General features: G+C 47.9%; 2 protein-coding genes across 2 annotated transcripts; both read left to right on the top strand.

Annotated features, from left to right (window-relative positions):
• Positions 1 to 78: 78 nt before the first annotated feature.
• On the top strand, positions 79 to 3,833 carry COQ7 (coenzyme Q7, hydroxylase). Its single transcript, XM_015877096.1, has 6 exons — positions 79 to 212; positions 323 to 510; positions 609 to 723; positions 835 to 974; positions 2,341 to 2,409; positions 2,502 to 3,833. The coding sequence occupies exons 1-6, from the start codon at positions 137 to 139 to the stop codon at positions 2,577 to 2,579; spliced, it is 666 nt and encodes a 221-aa protein (XP_015732582.1). The 5' UTR covers positions 79 to 136; the 3' UTR covers positions 2,580 to 3,833.
• A 4,183-nt stretch (positions 3,834 to 8,016) lies between these two features.
• Positions 8,017 to 14,937, top strand: ITPRIPL2 (ITPRIP like 2). The gene has a single exon (XM_015877089.2). It carries the CDS (start codon positions 9,938 to 9,940, stop codon positions 11,417 to 11,419), a length of 1,482 nt encoding a protein of 493 aa, XP_015732575.1. The 5' UTR covers positions 8,017 to 9,937; the 3' UTR covers positions 11,420 to 14,937.
• The last annotated feature ends 2,464 nt before the right edge of the window (positions 14,938 to 17,401 follow it).

Below are 17,401 nucleotides of genomic sequence, written 5' to 3'. Positions count from 1 at the left end.
GCTGATTTAGATTGACAACTCCGCTGCCCAGTGCGGAGGAGGCGGGCAGCCAATGGGAATCGTGATGGCGGCGGGAGGCGGGCGGCTCGCGGTGATGACGTAAGCAGCGCGACGCAAAGGCGTCGGGGTCAGCGGGATGGCGGCCGCCGCGGTTCTGACCCCGGCGCTGCGGGGCTCGTTGGGCCGGTACCGAGCGCTGAGGGGCCCTGCGGGTACGGAGCTGCCGCTGCCCAATGCCGGACGGACCGAGCCTTTCGCCTGGGCACTTACAGCCGGGGCCGGGCGGCGGCAGAGCCCGGCTCACCTGTGTCCCTTCCGGCAGGTCGCTGTGGAAGGCGGCCTGTCCCCGCCCCGAGGCCCTGCAGCACGAGGCCGGCTCTGCACGGCGTCAACAAAGCCGTCATCGATCGCATCATCCGCGTGGACCACGCCGGGGAGTTCGGTGCCAACCGCATCTATGCCGGGCAGATGGCCGTGCTGGGCAGGTCGGCAGCCGGGCCGCTCATCCAGGTGCGTGGACACGAGCCCTCCTGGTCTGCGTTGCGCTGCTTGGTTATAGCGGAGAGTTGAACTTCTCGGGTCTGTGCTGTCATTTGGTTCTGTTACAGCAAATGTGGAATCAAGAAAAAGAACACCTGAAAAAGTTTAATGAGTTAATGGTTGCATACAGAGTCCGACCTACTGTCTTATTGCCTTTCTGGAATGTAGCAGGCTTTGTTTTAGGTGAGTTTGTGTTACTGTTGCTGTTGTTGGTTTTGGAAGTCTTCACGTGCTTCAATTATTCACGTTGTTTCAGATTTCACTGTTTGTGTACGTTTGGTACTGCAATCACAGGGGCTGCAAGCTCTCTGCTTGGAAAGAAGGGTGCAATGGCTTGCACAGTAGCAGTGGAAGAGAGCATTTCAGACCACTATAACAACCAGATCCGAACTCTGATGGAAGAAGATCCAGAAAAGTACAAAGAACTGATGCAGGTAACTGTGGCTTGAAAGGGACGTCAGAAATTCATTGAACTTTATAATATGACTTGACTTTTAAAATATTGCACCAATCTGGATTTCCAGCATCTCTCAATTCTGTTGTTTAGAATTCCAAAGTGAATAGAAATTTTAGGATAAAAGATGGCTCTTCCTTCCTTCAGCAGCACTAAGCCTATTGAGTAGCAAATTAAAACATACATTAGATTAACTTCAGCATGCTTTCAGTGCTTCATTGCTCCCCTTTTCTCTGGGAGAGGTGGGACTTAATTGTGGTTACTTTTAATTGAAAGGTAGGGGTTAGGAGGGAGAAAAGGGAAAGCAGTGATGACATGATCATATCCAGCATAAGCAAAATGTTACTATGTGAGTCTAGTTTTGAACACTGCTCAGAGGAAGAAAGGAGTTAGTGTTTGTTAGCTCTGCAAGAGAATTATTTCCCAGTTGCTTTAGGAGTTGCACTGGGATGTGCTCCTGTAGGGTGTTCATGAAGGGCTGACCTCAGATATTGCAAGTTCAACTTATTTGTGGTAGGAGCTTACTTTACAGCCTGTGTATACAGTTCTAGTTCTTTGCTGTATGTTACTGTGTTCAGTTGTGTCTAGTTTAACATGCTGACAAGTCTGCTTCTATCCAAATTGTATTTGTGTTTTTATGTAACCAGATTGTGCTGATGTGCATAAGGAAAATATTGCCTATGAAAATAAGGGCTGGTATCTGAGTGCAGAATACAGAAGAAGGAGTTGAGTAATAATGTTATTCACAGCCTCAGTATGAGGAACAGTAATGAAAGCAAACTTCTTGGATGGGGACAGTGGCTGGAGTTATTCAGATGTCCTGGTTATCTCCAGTCAGACCAAGAGGAAATTCTTTAGATCTTTTTGTCCTAGTTGGAAAACTTAGAGGAAAAAAACAGTGTTCTTTAGACTATGCTGAAATGGACAAAAGCTGTGTTGGGTAACAAGGAAATACCCTTACTGGTAATCTGTCAAGGCAGACGCCTTAATTTAGTTAATTGAATTGTCAAGGTAGCAGATGTGTGTGACAAACCAGTTAATTACTGTGACTACAGGTTTTCTTAAAATTTTTAAAAAGATAGTGATATAGAATGGCCTGAGCTGAAAAGGACCTCAGAGATCACAGTAGCTTTGTTTTCTTCAATACTCCTGCAGAACATTTAAATAACTCTAGTTTGGGGAGATGATATAAATAATCCTGTTCTTGGAAGTTGAAGACCTGGGGAAGCTTCTGAGAGACCCGGGCTTACTCTCGTGCACACAATGAACGACAGACTGTGGTTCTGTATTCAGCTGCCTTGACTTTTCTGCAAAGCAGACTTACTAATTACTTGCTGTTTTTAAAGATAATAAAGCAATGTCGGGATGATGAACTGGAGCACCATGACGTTGGGCTTGAGCACGATGCAGAGAGAGTAAGTACAGTGTTAATTAATTGGTGCTGCTCTATTTCAGATAAAGCTCCATCCTGCTAAGTACTTCTCATTTGTTATTCTTTGTTTTACAGGCACCGGCTTATTCTGTATTGAAGACGGTAATACAGCTTGGATGCAAAGCTGCAATATATTTATCAGAAAGAATTTAGTGATGTTTTCCATAATGCTTGCAGTAATAAACTGTGAAACGAAAATGTATGGAAGACTAAGCTTAGTTTTTATTCAGACTTTTAACATTTTCTTAATTGAGCATGTTTTGACCACGTCTGCTTTTGTCACTTTGAGTACCTGCTCAAAAAATCAACACTTGAGTCGTTTGGGCTGAATGTGAACAATGGCAGAATTGGCAGAAACTGTTCACAAGGTGGCAGTAAAATATGTATGTATTGACATACAGACTGTGGGTGTGTATTACATAGATATCTGCACACATGAACACAGTACGTTTTCTATTGCCTTCAATTTTATATATACTTGAAGTAAGTTGGAGCTTATTAGCTCATTTTAAAATTGTCTGTATTGAATAAGTAGGATATTTTTAAATTGCGTTTTCAGGGTAAGTAAAATGAAGTGAGCACTTCTGTTCGCTCTGCCTCGAGCAGAGATTGGTTATTATAAGATTTTGTTTTAAGCTTTGCCAACTTATTCATTTATTTTGTCTCAGTTCTTGATTTTTTTTTGTCTTCCTTTGATTCTGTTCTCTGTGTGCAGAGAAGTAATGGCACTTATGCAAGTCTGTTATCTTGGTGATTCCCAGTCAACTCTGGTCTGGCTCAGGCTGTGCTGCCTAAGGAAAAGGAGCCTGGTCAGACTGTTGTGCAAAGCAATGATGGTTCTGTGCATTCATCTGTGACCCTTCAATCCCAGACACTGCCTGCATGGCAGACGTGTGTAACCCTGCAGCAGCGTGCTCTGGCTGTGGTCAGCATGTGTTGGTCACGATGCCACAGCTGAGTGGGGCAAAGATCCAGCCTGTGTCTGCAGTTGATATTATGATGCTGACATACACTGAATGGACGTTGTAGCACAAGTTATGTAAAATGGGGCTCATAAGACTGTTTGGCAGAGAGCTAAATCATTGTCTGAGATGATAAATATTACTGGTACAAGACAAATGTCAGACATAATGGGCTTGAGCTTTGTCTGGACTGAATCTGTGTGGCTCACTTGATTGGGGAGATGGATTGCATCTGGTACAGCTTGTTGGCATGTGTGTGGGGAGTTGTGAGCCAGTGCTGGGTAATGGAATCAGCAGGTCATTGGAACAGGTTTGGTGGTAACAAATCTCTAAAACTACATTAGAAGGAAGATTTTAGAAGAACAGAAAGAATTTCTTAGCAGTGTGATTGTGTTAATCAAAGATGAGTTTATTCCATATTAATAAAACATCCAATTACCATGAAGCAGGAATCACGATCTATTTTTTGTGCTATCATTTCCAATATTTTTCAAGACTACTTTCTGTTTTATGCTGTATTTCAGTAAATGTAACATTCTGTCTGTTTCCTGCTCTCATTCATTAGCTCTGAGTGAATGGCAGTGCAAGGATGTGCAGAAATTGATTATACAACTTGAAAATAACGTCATAACATCCAAAGGGGAGCTGTGATGGTGGGAAGGAGACAGGAAAGCAGAAGGTATGAGAGTGACTGAGACTCATGGTTTTGCTCAGCCTAGAGAAGAGGAGGCTGTAGGAGTCCTTATGGTGGCCTATAGCTCCTCACTGGGAACACAGGGCAGTGCTGACCACAGACCTGCAGCTCCTCACTGGCTGCAGACTTGATGCCCATAGTGAGGCTGTTCTGCAATCACAGCTGATGACTCGTTGCATTTCCAACCCATGAGCTGGCTACTAACCATGGCTGCGTGCTGTCTTCCCCTCTTACCCACCATCCCTCCTGGTTCTGACTTTGGGCAGGAAAAATGCAACTTTTTAAATGCAAAAACTATCACTATCAGCTCTTCATATCCTCCCACCCAAATATCAGAGGATTCTTTGCTAATGAGAAATAATTACATCTCAATATTAAGCGACACAAGTTGTTGTTTACATACAATGTGAGAATCTAGCAAGATATCAGACATATGTTTGGGGGGATTATGCATAAGAAGTGATTTCTCTTGTCAGAGAGCTGAGCCTTGCAAAGGGAAATGACAGATACGTGTGTTTATAGGCAGACTCTGGATCTGGTTGTATTTGCTTATCGTTTCTCATAAACGCAGATACATGCGGTACAAGCACTAATACAGCATAAGCTGGAACATATGCTCCTCTCCAGCAGCTGTGGTGTGAATCCTAACACTCATGGGATGCTTCAGTTTTGTGACCAGCAAGAGGATTTGTACTGGTATATATTTCTTCCTGGGTTACTTCAAAGCTGTTGCAGTACTTTTATCCCAACACCTTGCAGAAACTCATTGAAAACTGCATCTGGTTATTTCATACGCACAGGCATTTTTTTACTTGGATTGGATTATTATTTATTTGATTGTGTACTTACAGTACATCTCCTCTCCAATCAACAACTCCTTCCTGTGAGCTCTACTGGAGGATGCTTTTCCATTACAGTAAAAGGGTATAGGAAAGAAACATCAGATTTTACCCATTCACACCTTGCAAGAAAGAAATATTATTAATACTCCCCTAAAAAATGTATCCTGGGATGTTGATCTTAATAGTCAGTGAGATTATATTAAACAATATAGTCCTAACAAGGGACTGACTTGTACCAACAGCAAAACCTCACCCACATCCCCTTTCCCTCCTGCTGAGATGGGAAACCTGGCTGCTGAATGCACCATTTGCAGGGAGCGAGAGAGCAGAAAATGGAGCATATTCCTAGAAGGAAAGCAGGAACAGCTGTGAACCAGCTGACTGAAGGCCATTCATGTTCCATCTTGGTCTCAGGGATGCAGCCTGTGCAGTGCCTGCAGTTTCAGTGGCTCAGCTTCTCATTTGCACCCGTGTGAGATAAGCAGGACAGCTTGCATTGTGCAGCTCCAGGGAGCAAAGATGATGCTTTCTGTGTGGTAAGTGGAAAAAAATTGATGTAAATTAAATTAGATAGAATGTGAAAGATGATCCTACCTCTGTTCAAGTGGTTGGCACTGTACTAATAAGGAAACCTATGACACCAGATGTAAAAATAGCTGTTGTTTAATGAGCTAATCTGACTGGCCTCAAACAAAACCAGGAATATGCTGCACATGCTGTATTGCTAATATGGTAATTGTGTTGCTTTTTATCGATCTGGGAGCATTTAATCTTAGTTAAAGGGCTCAGCCTGAGAAATTGGTGTGGAGGGATGCTGAGGAGAGTCCAGCTCTGGCTTTGCAGGCAGGGTTTTGTCTCCGACACTGCAATATCTTTATAAATAACTACACCTGCAAACATCTCCTGTCTCAGGCAATGTGCTGCTTGACAGGATGGGGTAAAGGGTTAGGAACAGGCTTCCTCAAGCTACCTCTGTGTTCCAGCCTTACAGAACATGTGCTGTTGGGGCAGAACATCTGCCTTTTCTGCCCTACTTGCAGCATGATTCCCTTGCACTTTTTATTTGCAAAACAGAAGTGGGTTTGTTTGTTTGTCTGTTAAGGTGATCAGGATCACTGAGGAGCAGGTTTTGCTCTCTAACACCAGGCTTTCTGCCAGGGTAAAATTGTAAATGTAATGTGGAAGGGGTTTATGCACACAGCAGTGAAAGTGAGAAACATTTCTACCTGCTTTATGAGAAGTTGTGGTTTTGCATGTGGAAAAGAACGGATGACGCTCAGAGTCCAACCAGGTTCTGACCTTTGTGCTTCTGAGCAGAGAGAGGCAGCAGGGCAGGGCTGGTCTGGGGACACCAATGGGAGCTTCCTTGTATGAAAACACACAGTAATGCTTTGGGTCTCTGCTTGGTTCTGGAGTTACCTGGAGGGGGAGTGCGAGACAAGCCCTCTTGGGAAGGGAGGGGAAAAATGTGCTCTAAAAACCTGAACAGTGTGTAAGACTTTGACACTTTTGTCACATTCTTTTTCCTGTGGCTTCTTTTTGCTAGCAAACAGGCAATACAAATCCAGATCAGTTTAAAATGTTCCAATCTTGCTAAATTGATTTTAAAATCGATCAAATGGCACAACAACCCCAAACTGGCCTAATGAAACCATTATCATCCTCATTTAAAAGACTCTGCTTTAACCAGCAAATTAGAAGTCAGCTATGCCATCAGTTTTCATTAGTTTTGCAAGTTATGGTGCATCTCAGACAGAAGCAAATACAAGTTTAAGTGGCGTGCCGTTAATTAAGCTAAACCAGCTCAGTCAGTGATTAAATTTACCTTTCAGCACACACGTATTGAGGCTGTGTCCCCAGCAGCAGCCTCAGCTCCTGGGAGGGTTCACAGCTTGTTGGGCAGAGCTCGGTGTGCAAGCATTTCTTAATGCAGATGGGGTTTTCTGTTTGTGTTTTATTTGCTAGCTGGAAACATAAAAATGTAGCTTCCTGACTGACGGCGTAATGGGCAAGTATAAAAGCTCAAAGGTTTCTACTCCAAACAAGTCCACGAGAGCTCTAAATGAAACCTGCTAACCTGGAGGTGAGCCCACCAGTGCTTGTGCTTTTCACCAGTGCATTTCTGGCTATAGTAAAGGTCAACTTGGACAAGAGGTTGTTTGTAAGAATTATTCAGGAAGCCATCCTTCTACAGCAAGGAAATCCTGTATTGGGCTATATGTGGTTCAGGGAAGCTGGATCTGCCTGCAGGCTATCTGGTTCAGAGGTGTTCCACCCTGCTGATAGCTGCTGAGCAGGCAGGCAGAGGTGGTGAGAACATCCCTCTTAATAAATAGAAAATATCTTAAGAAAGGACATGTAACAACAGTCCTACACACCCAAACTCCTGGATATCCACAGACATGCTGTGGAGGCCTGGGCTGCTCAGTCTAAGGGACTTCTGTCTCAGGGAGGTGGTGAAAGCACCAGGCTGACACTGGCATTTGTGTGTACCCTCTGCCTTTCTGCTGCTGCTTCTCCCTCAGATGGTGAGCTCCCTGCCCTGCCTGCTCTTCCCACACCTCAGACAGGGTCTGGCATGCTGCAGATTGTCAATGCTGTCAATGCTGTAGCACTGACATCTCTGTTACACAGATGCATGAAATATCACTCACTGTGGGAAACTGAATGGATGCTGCATTTCCAACATGTCTTTTTGTGTCCACAAACCTCCTCTGGAAATATCACATGGATGTTATGTACTGGGATGTCTGTTTTTAGCTCAGTTTTGTACGTGATTAAGTATAACGCTATTCCATATTTAGTGAACAGGATATCCTGGATATGAGGCATTCAGAAGTAAGTGCTTAGATAATACTTATTTAAACAATGGGTGATTTAAACAATGGTAGTAAAAATCAGTGTTGAGCATTCTCTCTGTAATCTTGAGGTCATGGTTATCGTGTTCAACCTGCTATTCTTCTGGAACATGCAGTTGTAATAAAATACCTCTAAGGCTTTTATTCTTTTATTCTTTACTTTTATACAGAAGGAAAAAAAAATAGAAAAGTTATTACTTAAGTGTGTATGTGTGTGGGGGGGGAGTTGGGGGGGGAAGAGCATCAAAGTTATAACTTTCCTGCAAGTATATTTATTTTAACCCAAACAATGAGCTGTTACTTCTTTGGGAGAGGCAGAAAACGTATTTGACAACCTCCTCAGAAAGGAGTGCATTGCATGGGTCCATCTCCCACACAGCGGTGGGACACGGAGCAGAGGGGTGACCTACCACTGCTCCTTATTCTCAGGTTCAATCTGTTCTTGCAACCTGAAACAAGAGGAGCTTGTACTTCAGACAAGATAACATGGTTTGTTTATTATCCTCTGTGACGAGCTGAAAAATGCGGATGTAATAACATGGATGAGCTGCTTTCATTGCAAAGCAGGCAGTCCCAGTGGTGTAATTTTGGTAGGATTGGAACGGTGGGTAATGAGAAATGACACTTCTTGCTATTCAGTAACTGAAAGTAGTTTTGTGTTTGACCCCTTTATTTCTGGTACAGCAGCCAGAAATGTTGTTAGCCTGGAGGACTGGGGAGATGGAGTCACTCTTTAAATGGCAATTTCCAAGGAAGGTCTTGACAGCAAAACCAGGCAGTTGCTCGTCCCTATTAAGTCTCCAACATCTGATGTATTCAGTGTTTTGTCCAGAGAACTGGCCTGTGCTCAGAGTGTGCTGAAGCAGCCTTGGTTCTGCAGACAGGCCACTGGCCATCCTTCACCAGCCCAGGCTCCACAGTTGGATCCAAAGCTGGTGTGCTGATAGCAATTAGCAGGAGCTACTAAGAATTGAAGCTGTGGGCCAATAGGTTCATACAGTTCAGTGGTATTTTTCAATATAGCATCTTAAAGGATGGGTTTCATACCAGCACAGATGTGCTTTCTAAACATTTTTGCTTTGGTTGCTTGTGAAGTAATTCACTTTGCTTGGCCTTGGTTCCCTGCTTTGACTGCTCAGGGGGCAGCATTGTGGCTGCTCAGCTGAGTGCTTTCTGGAAGCACAGCTTGATGTGCTTGAAGTAATGGTTTGTTTTGTACAAAGACAGATCACCAAAACAAACATTTGCACAGCCTGTCTCTTGTGCTCAGCTCCTTCGTGTAACTCCTTTCTTCAGCTGCAACCACATTCTCAGTTTGCAGGGTTCAATCTCCTGCCTACCAGCACTGCCCCTTTACCTTCACAGGGCCTCAGGTAACACTGTGCGGATGTTATGTAGCGAAACCAGGACCCGATGCTTATAGAGATGCTTCTTCAGCTTCAGTAAACAGCTTTGAAGCACAGTAAACACGTACTGAACAGAGAGAACCAAGGACGAGGCTCCCATCGGCACTGACATCAGGATTACAAACTATTTATCGCAGAAACTCAGCGTACAGGACGTTCTGCTGCCGGGTACCAGAGCGAAGGGCAGCACGGGCGGCTGCAGCAGCCCGGTCTGAGCCACGGAGCAGCGCTGGGGCGGCCGCACCTCGGGGCTCCGCGCTCTCGGGCAGCGACAGCGTCGGGACGGCTGTGATGGGAAAGGGCCCCACGCGGCACAGAACGAACCGCTTCGAGGTCCGGAACGTGCCTCGGCCGTAAGGAGGCCGGTGTCGGACGGAACCCCGATCCCCGCGGGGCGCCCCGCTCCGGCGGCGCCTTGTCCCGGTCCCGGCGGGAGGCGTTGGGCGGCGCCCTCCCCGCCCCGCTCCGTTCGCTGCCGGCCGCCCCCGGCAGGACAACACAACACAACACAACACAACTCCCCCGGCCCTGGCGGCGCGGCCCGGCCCGTGGCATTTCCTCTGAGCTCACTGCGGCTGACGCGGCGCCGCTTCCCTCGGAAGAGGAAGAAGGAGGGAGCCCCGCGGCGGCGGCGAAGTGACGGACGCGGGACTCTCGGCTTCGGTCGGGCGGCGGCGCTGGGGGCGGCCGGGGCGGAGGACGGGGCCGGCGGCGGCGGGGGCCGACATGGACCGAGCCCCCGCCGCGCCATGGCCGCCCGCGTGCCGGAGCCGCGCGCCTCGTGGGCGCTGCTGACCGTGTGCACCGCGCTGCTCTGCCTCTGCCAGGCCCTGGGGGGACGAGCGGCCGCGGCGGCGGAGGGCGAGGAAGAGGAGGGCGCGGCGGAGGCGGGCTCGGTGCCGCTGCTGAAGGGCTCGGCGCTGCTGCTGCTGGGCTGCCTGCTGGCCCGCTGCTGCGGCTCGGCGGGAGGCGGACCGAGGCCCGGCGGGGGCTGGGGGCCGGCGGCGGCGCGGCGCGGCGCCTTGGAGGGCTTCCACGCGAGGCGGCTGCGGCTCTCGCCCCACGTGCTGGGGCACAGCAAGGCGCACGTGGGCCGCGTGGTGGCCGAGCTGGTGCGCGCCGCTAAAGCGCAGGGGCTGCAGCCCGGCCCGGCGGCGCTCAGCCTGCGCGGGGACTTCGTGCGCGTCGGCAGCGCCTACGAGCAGCACAAGGTGCGCAGCCCCGACCGCTTCGACGTGCTGGTGCCGCTGCGCCTCCCGCCCCGCCTGCAGCCCGAGCCGCGCCGCGCCGCAACCAGCGGAGCCTTCGTGTGCGGGTTACGGGCACCCGCGGGGTCCGGCTGGCCGCGCCGCTACCGGCCGTTCGTGGAGGGATTCTGCGCCGAGCCGCACGGCCGCCAGCTGCTGTCGTCGGCGCTGGTGCTGCGCTGGTTCCAGGGCCACCTGCAGCGCTGCCTGGGCGCCGTGCGCTACCGGCTGCAGGAGCGCTGCCGCATCAGCCTGGCCGTGTGCCCCGGCCGCCCGCCCACGCTGCACATCCGGCCCTGCTCCGACTACGTGTGCTGCCACATCTCCATGGCCGTGCGCCTCATCCCCGCCATCCCGCTGGGCGACGCGCTCTACCTCACGGTGCCGCCCCACGACGTGCCCGGTGCCGGCCCGGCCCACGAGGCGCTGTGGGGCCTCGACACGTCGCGGCACGAGCAGCGGCTGCTGGCCTGGCTGAAGGAGCAGGCCCCGGCTTCGTCCTGCCACCTCAAGTGCCTGCAGCTCCTCAAGGGCCTGCGGGACCTCGGCGGGCAGCGCCTGGAGGAGCCGTTCTGCTCGCTGTGGGGCCGGGTGCTCTCCTCCTACGTGCTGAAGACGGCCCTCTTCTCCTTGATGCTGCACGGGCCCCTGGAGGCCTGGGACGAGCAGTTCCTGGTGGAGCGCCTGGAAGACCTGGTGATGTACCTCAGGGACTGCCTGCGCAAGCAGACGCTGATGCATTTCTTCATGGGCAACACCAGCCTCCCCGAGGCCGTGGCGCTGCCCAGGTTCCTCAAGGAAGCTGCCCCGGTGAACTTGCTCTCAGCCTTCGATGGAGCCACGCTGGACCTGGTTGCCTTCCAGCTGCTGTACACCTGGAGCCAGGCACCGCACCTCATCAGGACGTACAGCAGAGCCCGGATCCTGCAGCCAGCTGCGTGTCGGCACGGCACTGAGACACGGCACGAGCTGCCCGGGGAGTGAGGGATCACTGTGTGCCCAGCTCCCACAGTGGGACCTGCTGAGATGTTGTGGTGTTACCCCCGACATGAGAAAACTGGGAAACTGAAGGCTGAGACTTCAGGAAATGGCCATAGCTTCTGTTTGTACTGTCATCATGGTGGGATGTTCATGGGAGAATTACAACATCTCTGAGGAAGTGCCTTAGTAGGAAAGCATTACTTATGGACGGTTCAAACTGACAGTCCTGGAAATCTATCTTCAACTTGTCCTAGTGGCAAAACTGACCTTTGCTGAGATGTGTATTTAGATTTAGGGTACATTTGGGATTTGAAAATCCCGTGAGCACAAACAAAACCTCTTACTGTGCCAAGATGAGCATTTGAGCATACGTGTTGGTCACAGTCTGAAGTGCTCAGTGACATGCTTTAACTTTCCTGTGTGATGTAAGACATCGTGCTGAATGGGAATGTAATAAGCATCTTAAAGCAGAACTAGGGGGAGAAGTGAAACTTGTGATGATAGCATGAAGAATCTATTTGTGCATTTCTGTGTTAAATGAAGGTTGTGCTGAAGGATTGAACTACAGAGAGAAAAAAAAGAAAGAAACAAATAGCACTTTATTTTCACAAAGGCCTTAATTTTGGGATAATTGGCTGCACTAAATGCTCACTTTGGAGAAGGCATTAGTATTTTATTAAAGGTGATGTTTGAGTCATCCTCAGGAAAACCTTCTTTATACAGAAATACTTGGGGTGGATTTGTTTGTGGGTTCTTGTTTTTGAGACGTGTTGAGGGTGATGTTCTCATCATGTGCTCCAACACGAGGACCAACAACAACACAAACTTTCTGTTAAGTTTGGAACCAGCCTTTAGACAATCTACGTCTCACTGATGTGTTCTGCCTGCTGCACCCTGTGCCCTCCAGGATAAGTTTGGTGGCTTGTTGGGCTGCCACCATCCTCCTGCCTGTGGCTCTGTTTTGACCAAATGACCTGAAGGGATTTTTCTAGTGCTGAGCAAATTGTTATCTTACTGTGGGGAGGAGGAGGTAAAATATTTCAGGGTACTCAAAAATGGTGTAGCACTTATTCATGGTACAGTGAAACAGCCTTTGGCTGTGGCTTCTGATGGATTGTAAACGTAAGCATCAGCAAGGTAATTTCCACTCCTTGTGGAAAGAGTGTGCGAGAACACCTCCCCAAGCCCTCACAGGGCTTAACAGGCAGCATTCGGCTGTTATGCTTCTCCCTTGGTCTTGGTTGTGAGGTTCAGCATGAAGGAGTGCTCGGGCTGTCAGCCTCTACATGGTGTCCTTGTCTTGGGGGTGACATATAGGGCTGTACCACAGCTGCTCTGCTCCTGGCCTGGTATGAGACCCTCATGTCTCCCAGGGTGTCAGCAAATGTAGAGTTCCAAATCTTTAAGTGAAAATCTAGGGTAACTGAATTACTGATGCTCAGGAAGTCGCACATGTGCTTCATTACCCCCATTCTGCATCCTAGGTGAGCACTCTGAAATGGATTATAGATCATGAAATGGAACCCCTGGGATGCTTCAGGATGACTTGAAATTACTAAGCCATTCCTCCTGTCCCTGATGTACGTACTGGTGTGCTTTATTCACAGCTCTGTGCAACAAAGCACAAAACGTTTGTAAGATCTACAGAGCTTTATACAGATCTATTTTTCTACATGGAAACACTCCCCGGGCAGATGTTTGCCTGCTTCTGTCTCTGTTTTCTTTTTTAACTGTACTTGCAGCCTTATTTTCAGGTAATTATAGACAAGGTCAACCCACCAGTTGGGTTATTTTTATATATGAAGCACCGTGCTTCTTTCTCAAAAAAAGAAAAAACCCAAAAAGAATAGTGTATTTAAAGGTAGTATTGATCTTTGTTCTTTGTTCTTTGCACGTGGTATTTAAGGCTAAGTAAGCTACCTTGGTTGTCTTTTTGTAGCAGACCACATGTGCTATTTTTGCAGACTCATGTTATTCGGTGTTTGAAATGAATGCAGGGCTGTGGTCAACGCCATTGGATCTTCAAGGACTGGATGAGCAACCCAAGGCGTTGTGGCTGCCTGCACACCCAGCAGAAACACTCCAGCTCTTCATTCTGATGTCACAGCCCCTTCATCTGGCTGATGGTTTGTTCTCATCATTGTGCATCCCTCTCTCAGGAAAGTAATCCCTTCTGTGAGAGGGACGCATGCTCGGTGTGTGTTCTGTACTGGTGGAAGGCTGTAAGGCTGAGGACTTTGTCATTGAAGTGCAGTCACCTACAGGAAAAGATGGTTGTGTTCAGGCAGTTCTTGGCAAGGGGAGGTGGCAGAGGTGTAGGAGGAATTTAGGGCTGAGGGATGAGTGAGAATGGTGGCAAGTTGTCAATGAAGATGCACCAAGTGAAGGATGTGAGGATGAGAATGGAGGAGATCTGAAAGTGAGGCAGACCTGGAGCAAGGGAAAAGGTGTTTTTTGGCTGTATTTCCAAAAAGGTTGAATCCATCTGTGATGAACAGTTAGGCAGAAACTCACTTCATTAAGCTACAGAGGCTGATATTCAGCACTGAGTTCTTGCTCAGCGAGAAGTTTGGAGTTTATGATGGCTGGTGGCAGAAGATAATGTGCGTTTGCTTTAGCCTTGGTTTGGACAAGCTTTCCCAAGGCACCATGTGCATGCTGTCGGACCAGTTTGCAGCTGTTATACACCTGACACGTATATCTTTATTTAATGTTGGACAGACATTCATGAATACGATTGGCAGAAGGAGCTGATAGAAGTTGGGTTCTCTTAGAACCATGGCAGCTGTAGTAGTGGCTGTCGTGTCGCGGTGCTTTCACAGAGCCCTGTCTGCAATGAGGAGTGCAGGGAACTGACCTGCAGGAATCCGTCCTCCCAGCAAGCAGAGCTGCAGCCACACAGCAGGTTCTCAGCATGTATGTGTTGTGCAGTAAGGTCAGCACTGTGCTGTGTGCAGCGTGTGCAAGCTGAAATGACATTCAGAAGAAACAGCATGTTGCTTAGCACTGATGTGGGCTGTTGGTTCTCTTTATCTGCAAGCTAATTTTACAGAGATTTTGTGCAAATGAAATTGTTTCTGTTGAACACTGAGGAGTCGCATTTGTAAAAGATTAAGTTTATTTACCAAAATGCATCCACGTGGCTTCTTTTTGTCTTGAAGAATCCTATGTGTTTTGCAAGGGCATAATTAGTGACCTGACTAAATGTTTCAGAAACATTCCTTCACTTTTAATTTGAATATACTGAGTAATGTATGTTTTCAATGTCTGTCTGCAATGGACGTTTTTGGTACAACTACTTTTTGCTGGTTAATAATTAGACCAAAGATTAAAGTGTTCAGCTGCTATTTCTTTTTCTTTTTTTTTTTCCTTCCAAAAAGTGTTAATAGGCTCAAAATGTCCATTTGAAGGCATTTCTTTCCTATTTAATACCAAATTACGTTTGCACTTTTGTTGTTTCCATGAAGTTGGTGTTCTTGTTTTAATATTTCACTGTATTAATAAACAGCTGTTGTAACGCATCCGTGTCTCAAGATTGAAATCCCTTGTTGTTGTTTTACTCTTGCTGTTTAGTAAAAGCAACTTGCAAGCATAAAGCTTTCTCTGAAGGTTTATGTGCTCTTCAGGAGGAGAACACTGCAGCAGCAAAGCCATGTTGAACCAGGAAGTCCACGCCTTGGAGCTGTGCAGAGATACGGGAAGGGAGCCAGGAGCGCTGAGTGTGTCTGGCAGGGACCGTGGTGTGTGGAGCTCTGGAACGGAGCACGATGGGTTTGTGGCCGTGTTGCTCTGAGCTTAGGGAGGTGGTGGTTCTCACCACACTCAGTGCTGGAGAAGTACATTCAAGTCTTTACCTCTTAATAAAAATGATCTCAGACGAATGTCTTCCTTTAGAAGCAACAACAGCCCTCTTTGCAGCATTTCTCTGCTTGAACCCTGTGTTTCCATTAAGCAGAAAATCATCAAAGAAACCCAAGAGTTTATTTTCGTGATAAATCTGTTATTAACCAAGAACGAACTGGCCTAAGGACTTGCATGCGTGGTGTTCAAAGAAAAAACTGTTTGCATCCAACTCATTGGATAAATTGTTTGAAATCTTTCCACTCCTGTGCAAATATCTCCCTTGTACTGCAGCCAAGGTCAGTGGTGAACTGCTGATTAAGTACTGCTAATGCAACTTAAAGCTGCCTGGAGGGGAAGGACTCTTGTGCGTGCATCTGATTTTCACAGGGCTGCAAAAGAGTTCAGGTAGAAGAAACATGCTTTACGAGGCTGTTTTATTTCCCATGTCAACTCTTTAAATATCTGCCTGTTCAGTTTTCCCTGTGTCACCATCTTGCACTTCTCAAAGGCACGGTGTAGCTGACAGGATGCCTCTGCTCCTATGTGTGTCTGCAGGGCCCTATTTTAGAGCTGTAGCCAAGAACTGGCATATTTGCAACTGCTTTACAAGGGAATCAGAGAATCATACTATTAAATCAGCAATAGAGCTATAGATAACATATGCTCCGTATCTACATGACAGTCTGTTAGTACTCACATAATGTTGTACATGCCAGACTCCAAAAGGTTGTTACAAACGCATATGTATCAAATGCCATTGCATAGAAGTTTTCTGCTTTAAGGAAGCTGTATTTTTTCCATGTGCAGGACAGCAATACTGATTCAGAGCCTTGGAAAATTTCTGTGTTCTCAAGTTACAGATCTGCATTTCTTGAAGCCCCCGGCTTTTTTTTCCCCCTAACCAGGACAGGCAGCGGCCGTGCTTTGTGTGAGGGAGCAGAGCTGCAGAGGAAGTGACTCATCCCTCTGCTGTGTGCTGCTCTGTGCTGTGCAGTGCTCAGGGATACACCATTGGGCTTCTTGGAAATGCAGCTGCAGGCCGGCTTTGGGGCAGCAGAGGCACATTATAGAGCATCACTTGGTATCACTGGGCTGTTGCTGCTGCAGTGAGTCTGGGGGTGGGCTGTGCTCAGGGGGGTGGGCTGCTGCTGGTGGTGGCTGTAGGGAGCATATCAGCATGGCTTTGGAACAGCTTGTTTTGTCTCGTACTGCTGGAGGCTGCCTGAGTGTGATTGGAAAAGGAGAAATTCGCTCATCATAAGGATTCTGAATCGTGGGCACTTCTCCAAAACGTGTTTCTGTTCTGGGACTGAAGGTGTTTTCCCAGAAGCTGTCAGAGCTCAGCAGCCCTCTGCGCACTGCCACAGCCAATGAAAAGGGCAAATGGTTTAAAAAATAATAATAAAACCAATTGGAGGGAGTTGAGGGAAACAGCACCATCAGAAAGGCTCCAGGAAGCCAATGAGCCCCCATCTCTGCTTTTATGTCAGTGTGGTTTTTTCCAGAGTGCTGTGGGCATGTGGGAAAGCTCTGGTTAAGGCAGCTGGGGGGCACGGCACTATGCAGTACAGCCTGGTGCTGAGTGCTGACAGCGATGGTCCTTCTATGTCTCTTGGTGCTGCCCTCATAGGGGGTGACCAATTAAAGTGGATTGGCCTTAACTGTAACATCTGCTGTGAGAAGGCAGCAGTTCTTGGTGAGGATTCAGCAAATCGCATACAGTCGGTCCTCAAATCCTGCAGGAGCTTAATGCGTTTAGGAACAAAGCGAGTCTCAGACAGAGCTCTTGTATCTGCCAAAGGATGATGCTGAGTTTTTTTCTTTTTATCTCTTTGCTTGTGTGAGTAACAGCGCTTTAAGCTCTTCTCTTGAAAACCCGCAGCGTTCACAGGGGCACATGGGGCACATAATGTGCTTTCAACGCTCAAATAATTCTTCAAGGAAGATCATTAAAGTCTTCCAAAACGATCCCTTTGTTAAGAGGCAATTAAAGGCTAATTAAAATGAGATGCTGTGGGATGAAATTAGTATCCAGCTTGGAGTGACAACAGGATCACCCACATAGAAGGGCTGGGGGTCAGATGGGGGTTAAAGGTAGGGCAGGAGGATGGGGCAGGGGTGGCTTTGTGGCTGTGGCAGCTC

This window comes from Coturnix japonica, chromosome 14, assembly GCF_001577835.2.
Source record: "Coturnix japonica isolate 7356 chromosome 14, Coturnix japonica 2.1, whole genome shotgun sequence".
Lineage (NCBI taxonomy): Eukaryota > Metazoa > Chordata > Aves > Galliformes > Phasianidae > Coturnix > Coturnix japonica.
The sequence above is the reverse complement of the archived record's forward strand: the minus strand, read 5'-3'. Positions and strand labels throughout refer to the sequence as shown.

Excerpts from the sequence above, each read along its gene's own strand:
- COQ7 (XM_015877096.1), top strand. The coding sequence starts at position 137 with ATGGCGGCCGCCGCGGTTCTGACCCCGGCGCTGCGGGGCTCGTTGGGC. Across the intron at positions 213-322 it reads AGCGCTGAGGGGCCCTGCGG|GTCGCTGTGGAAGGCGGCCT; the intron begins GTACGGAGCTGC and ends CCCTTCCGGCAG. Across the intron at positions 2,410-2,501 it reads TTGAGCACGATGCAGAGAGA|GCACCGGCTTATTCTGTATT; the intron begins GTAAGTACAGTG and ends TTTGTTTTACAG.
- ITPRIPL2 (XM_015877089.2), top strand. The coding sequence starts at position 9,938 with ATGGCCGCCCGCGTGCCGGAGCCGCGCGCCTCGTGGGCGCTGCTGACC.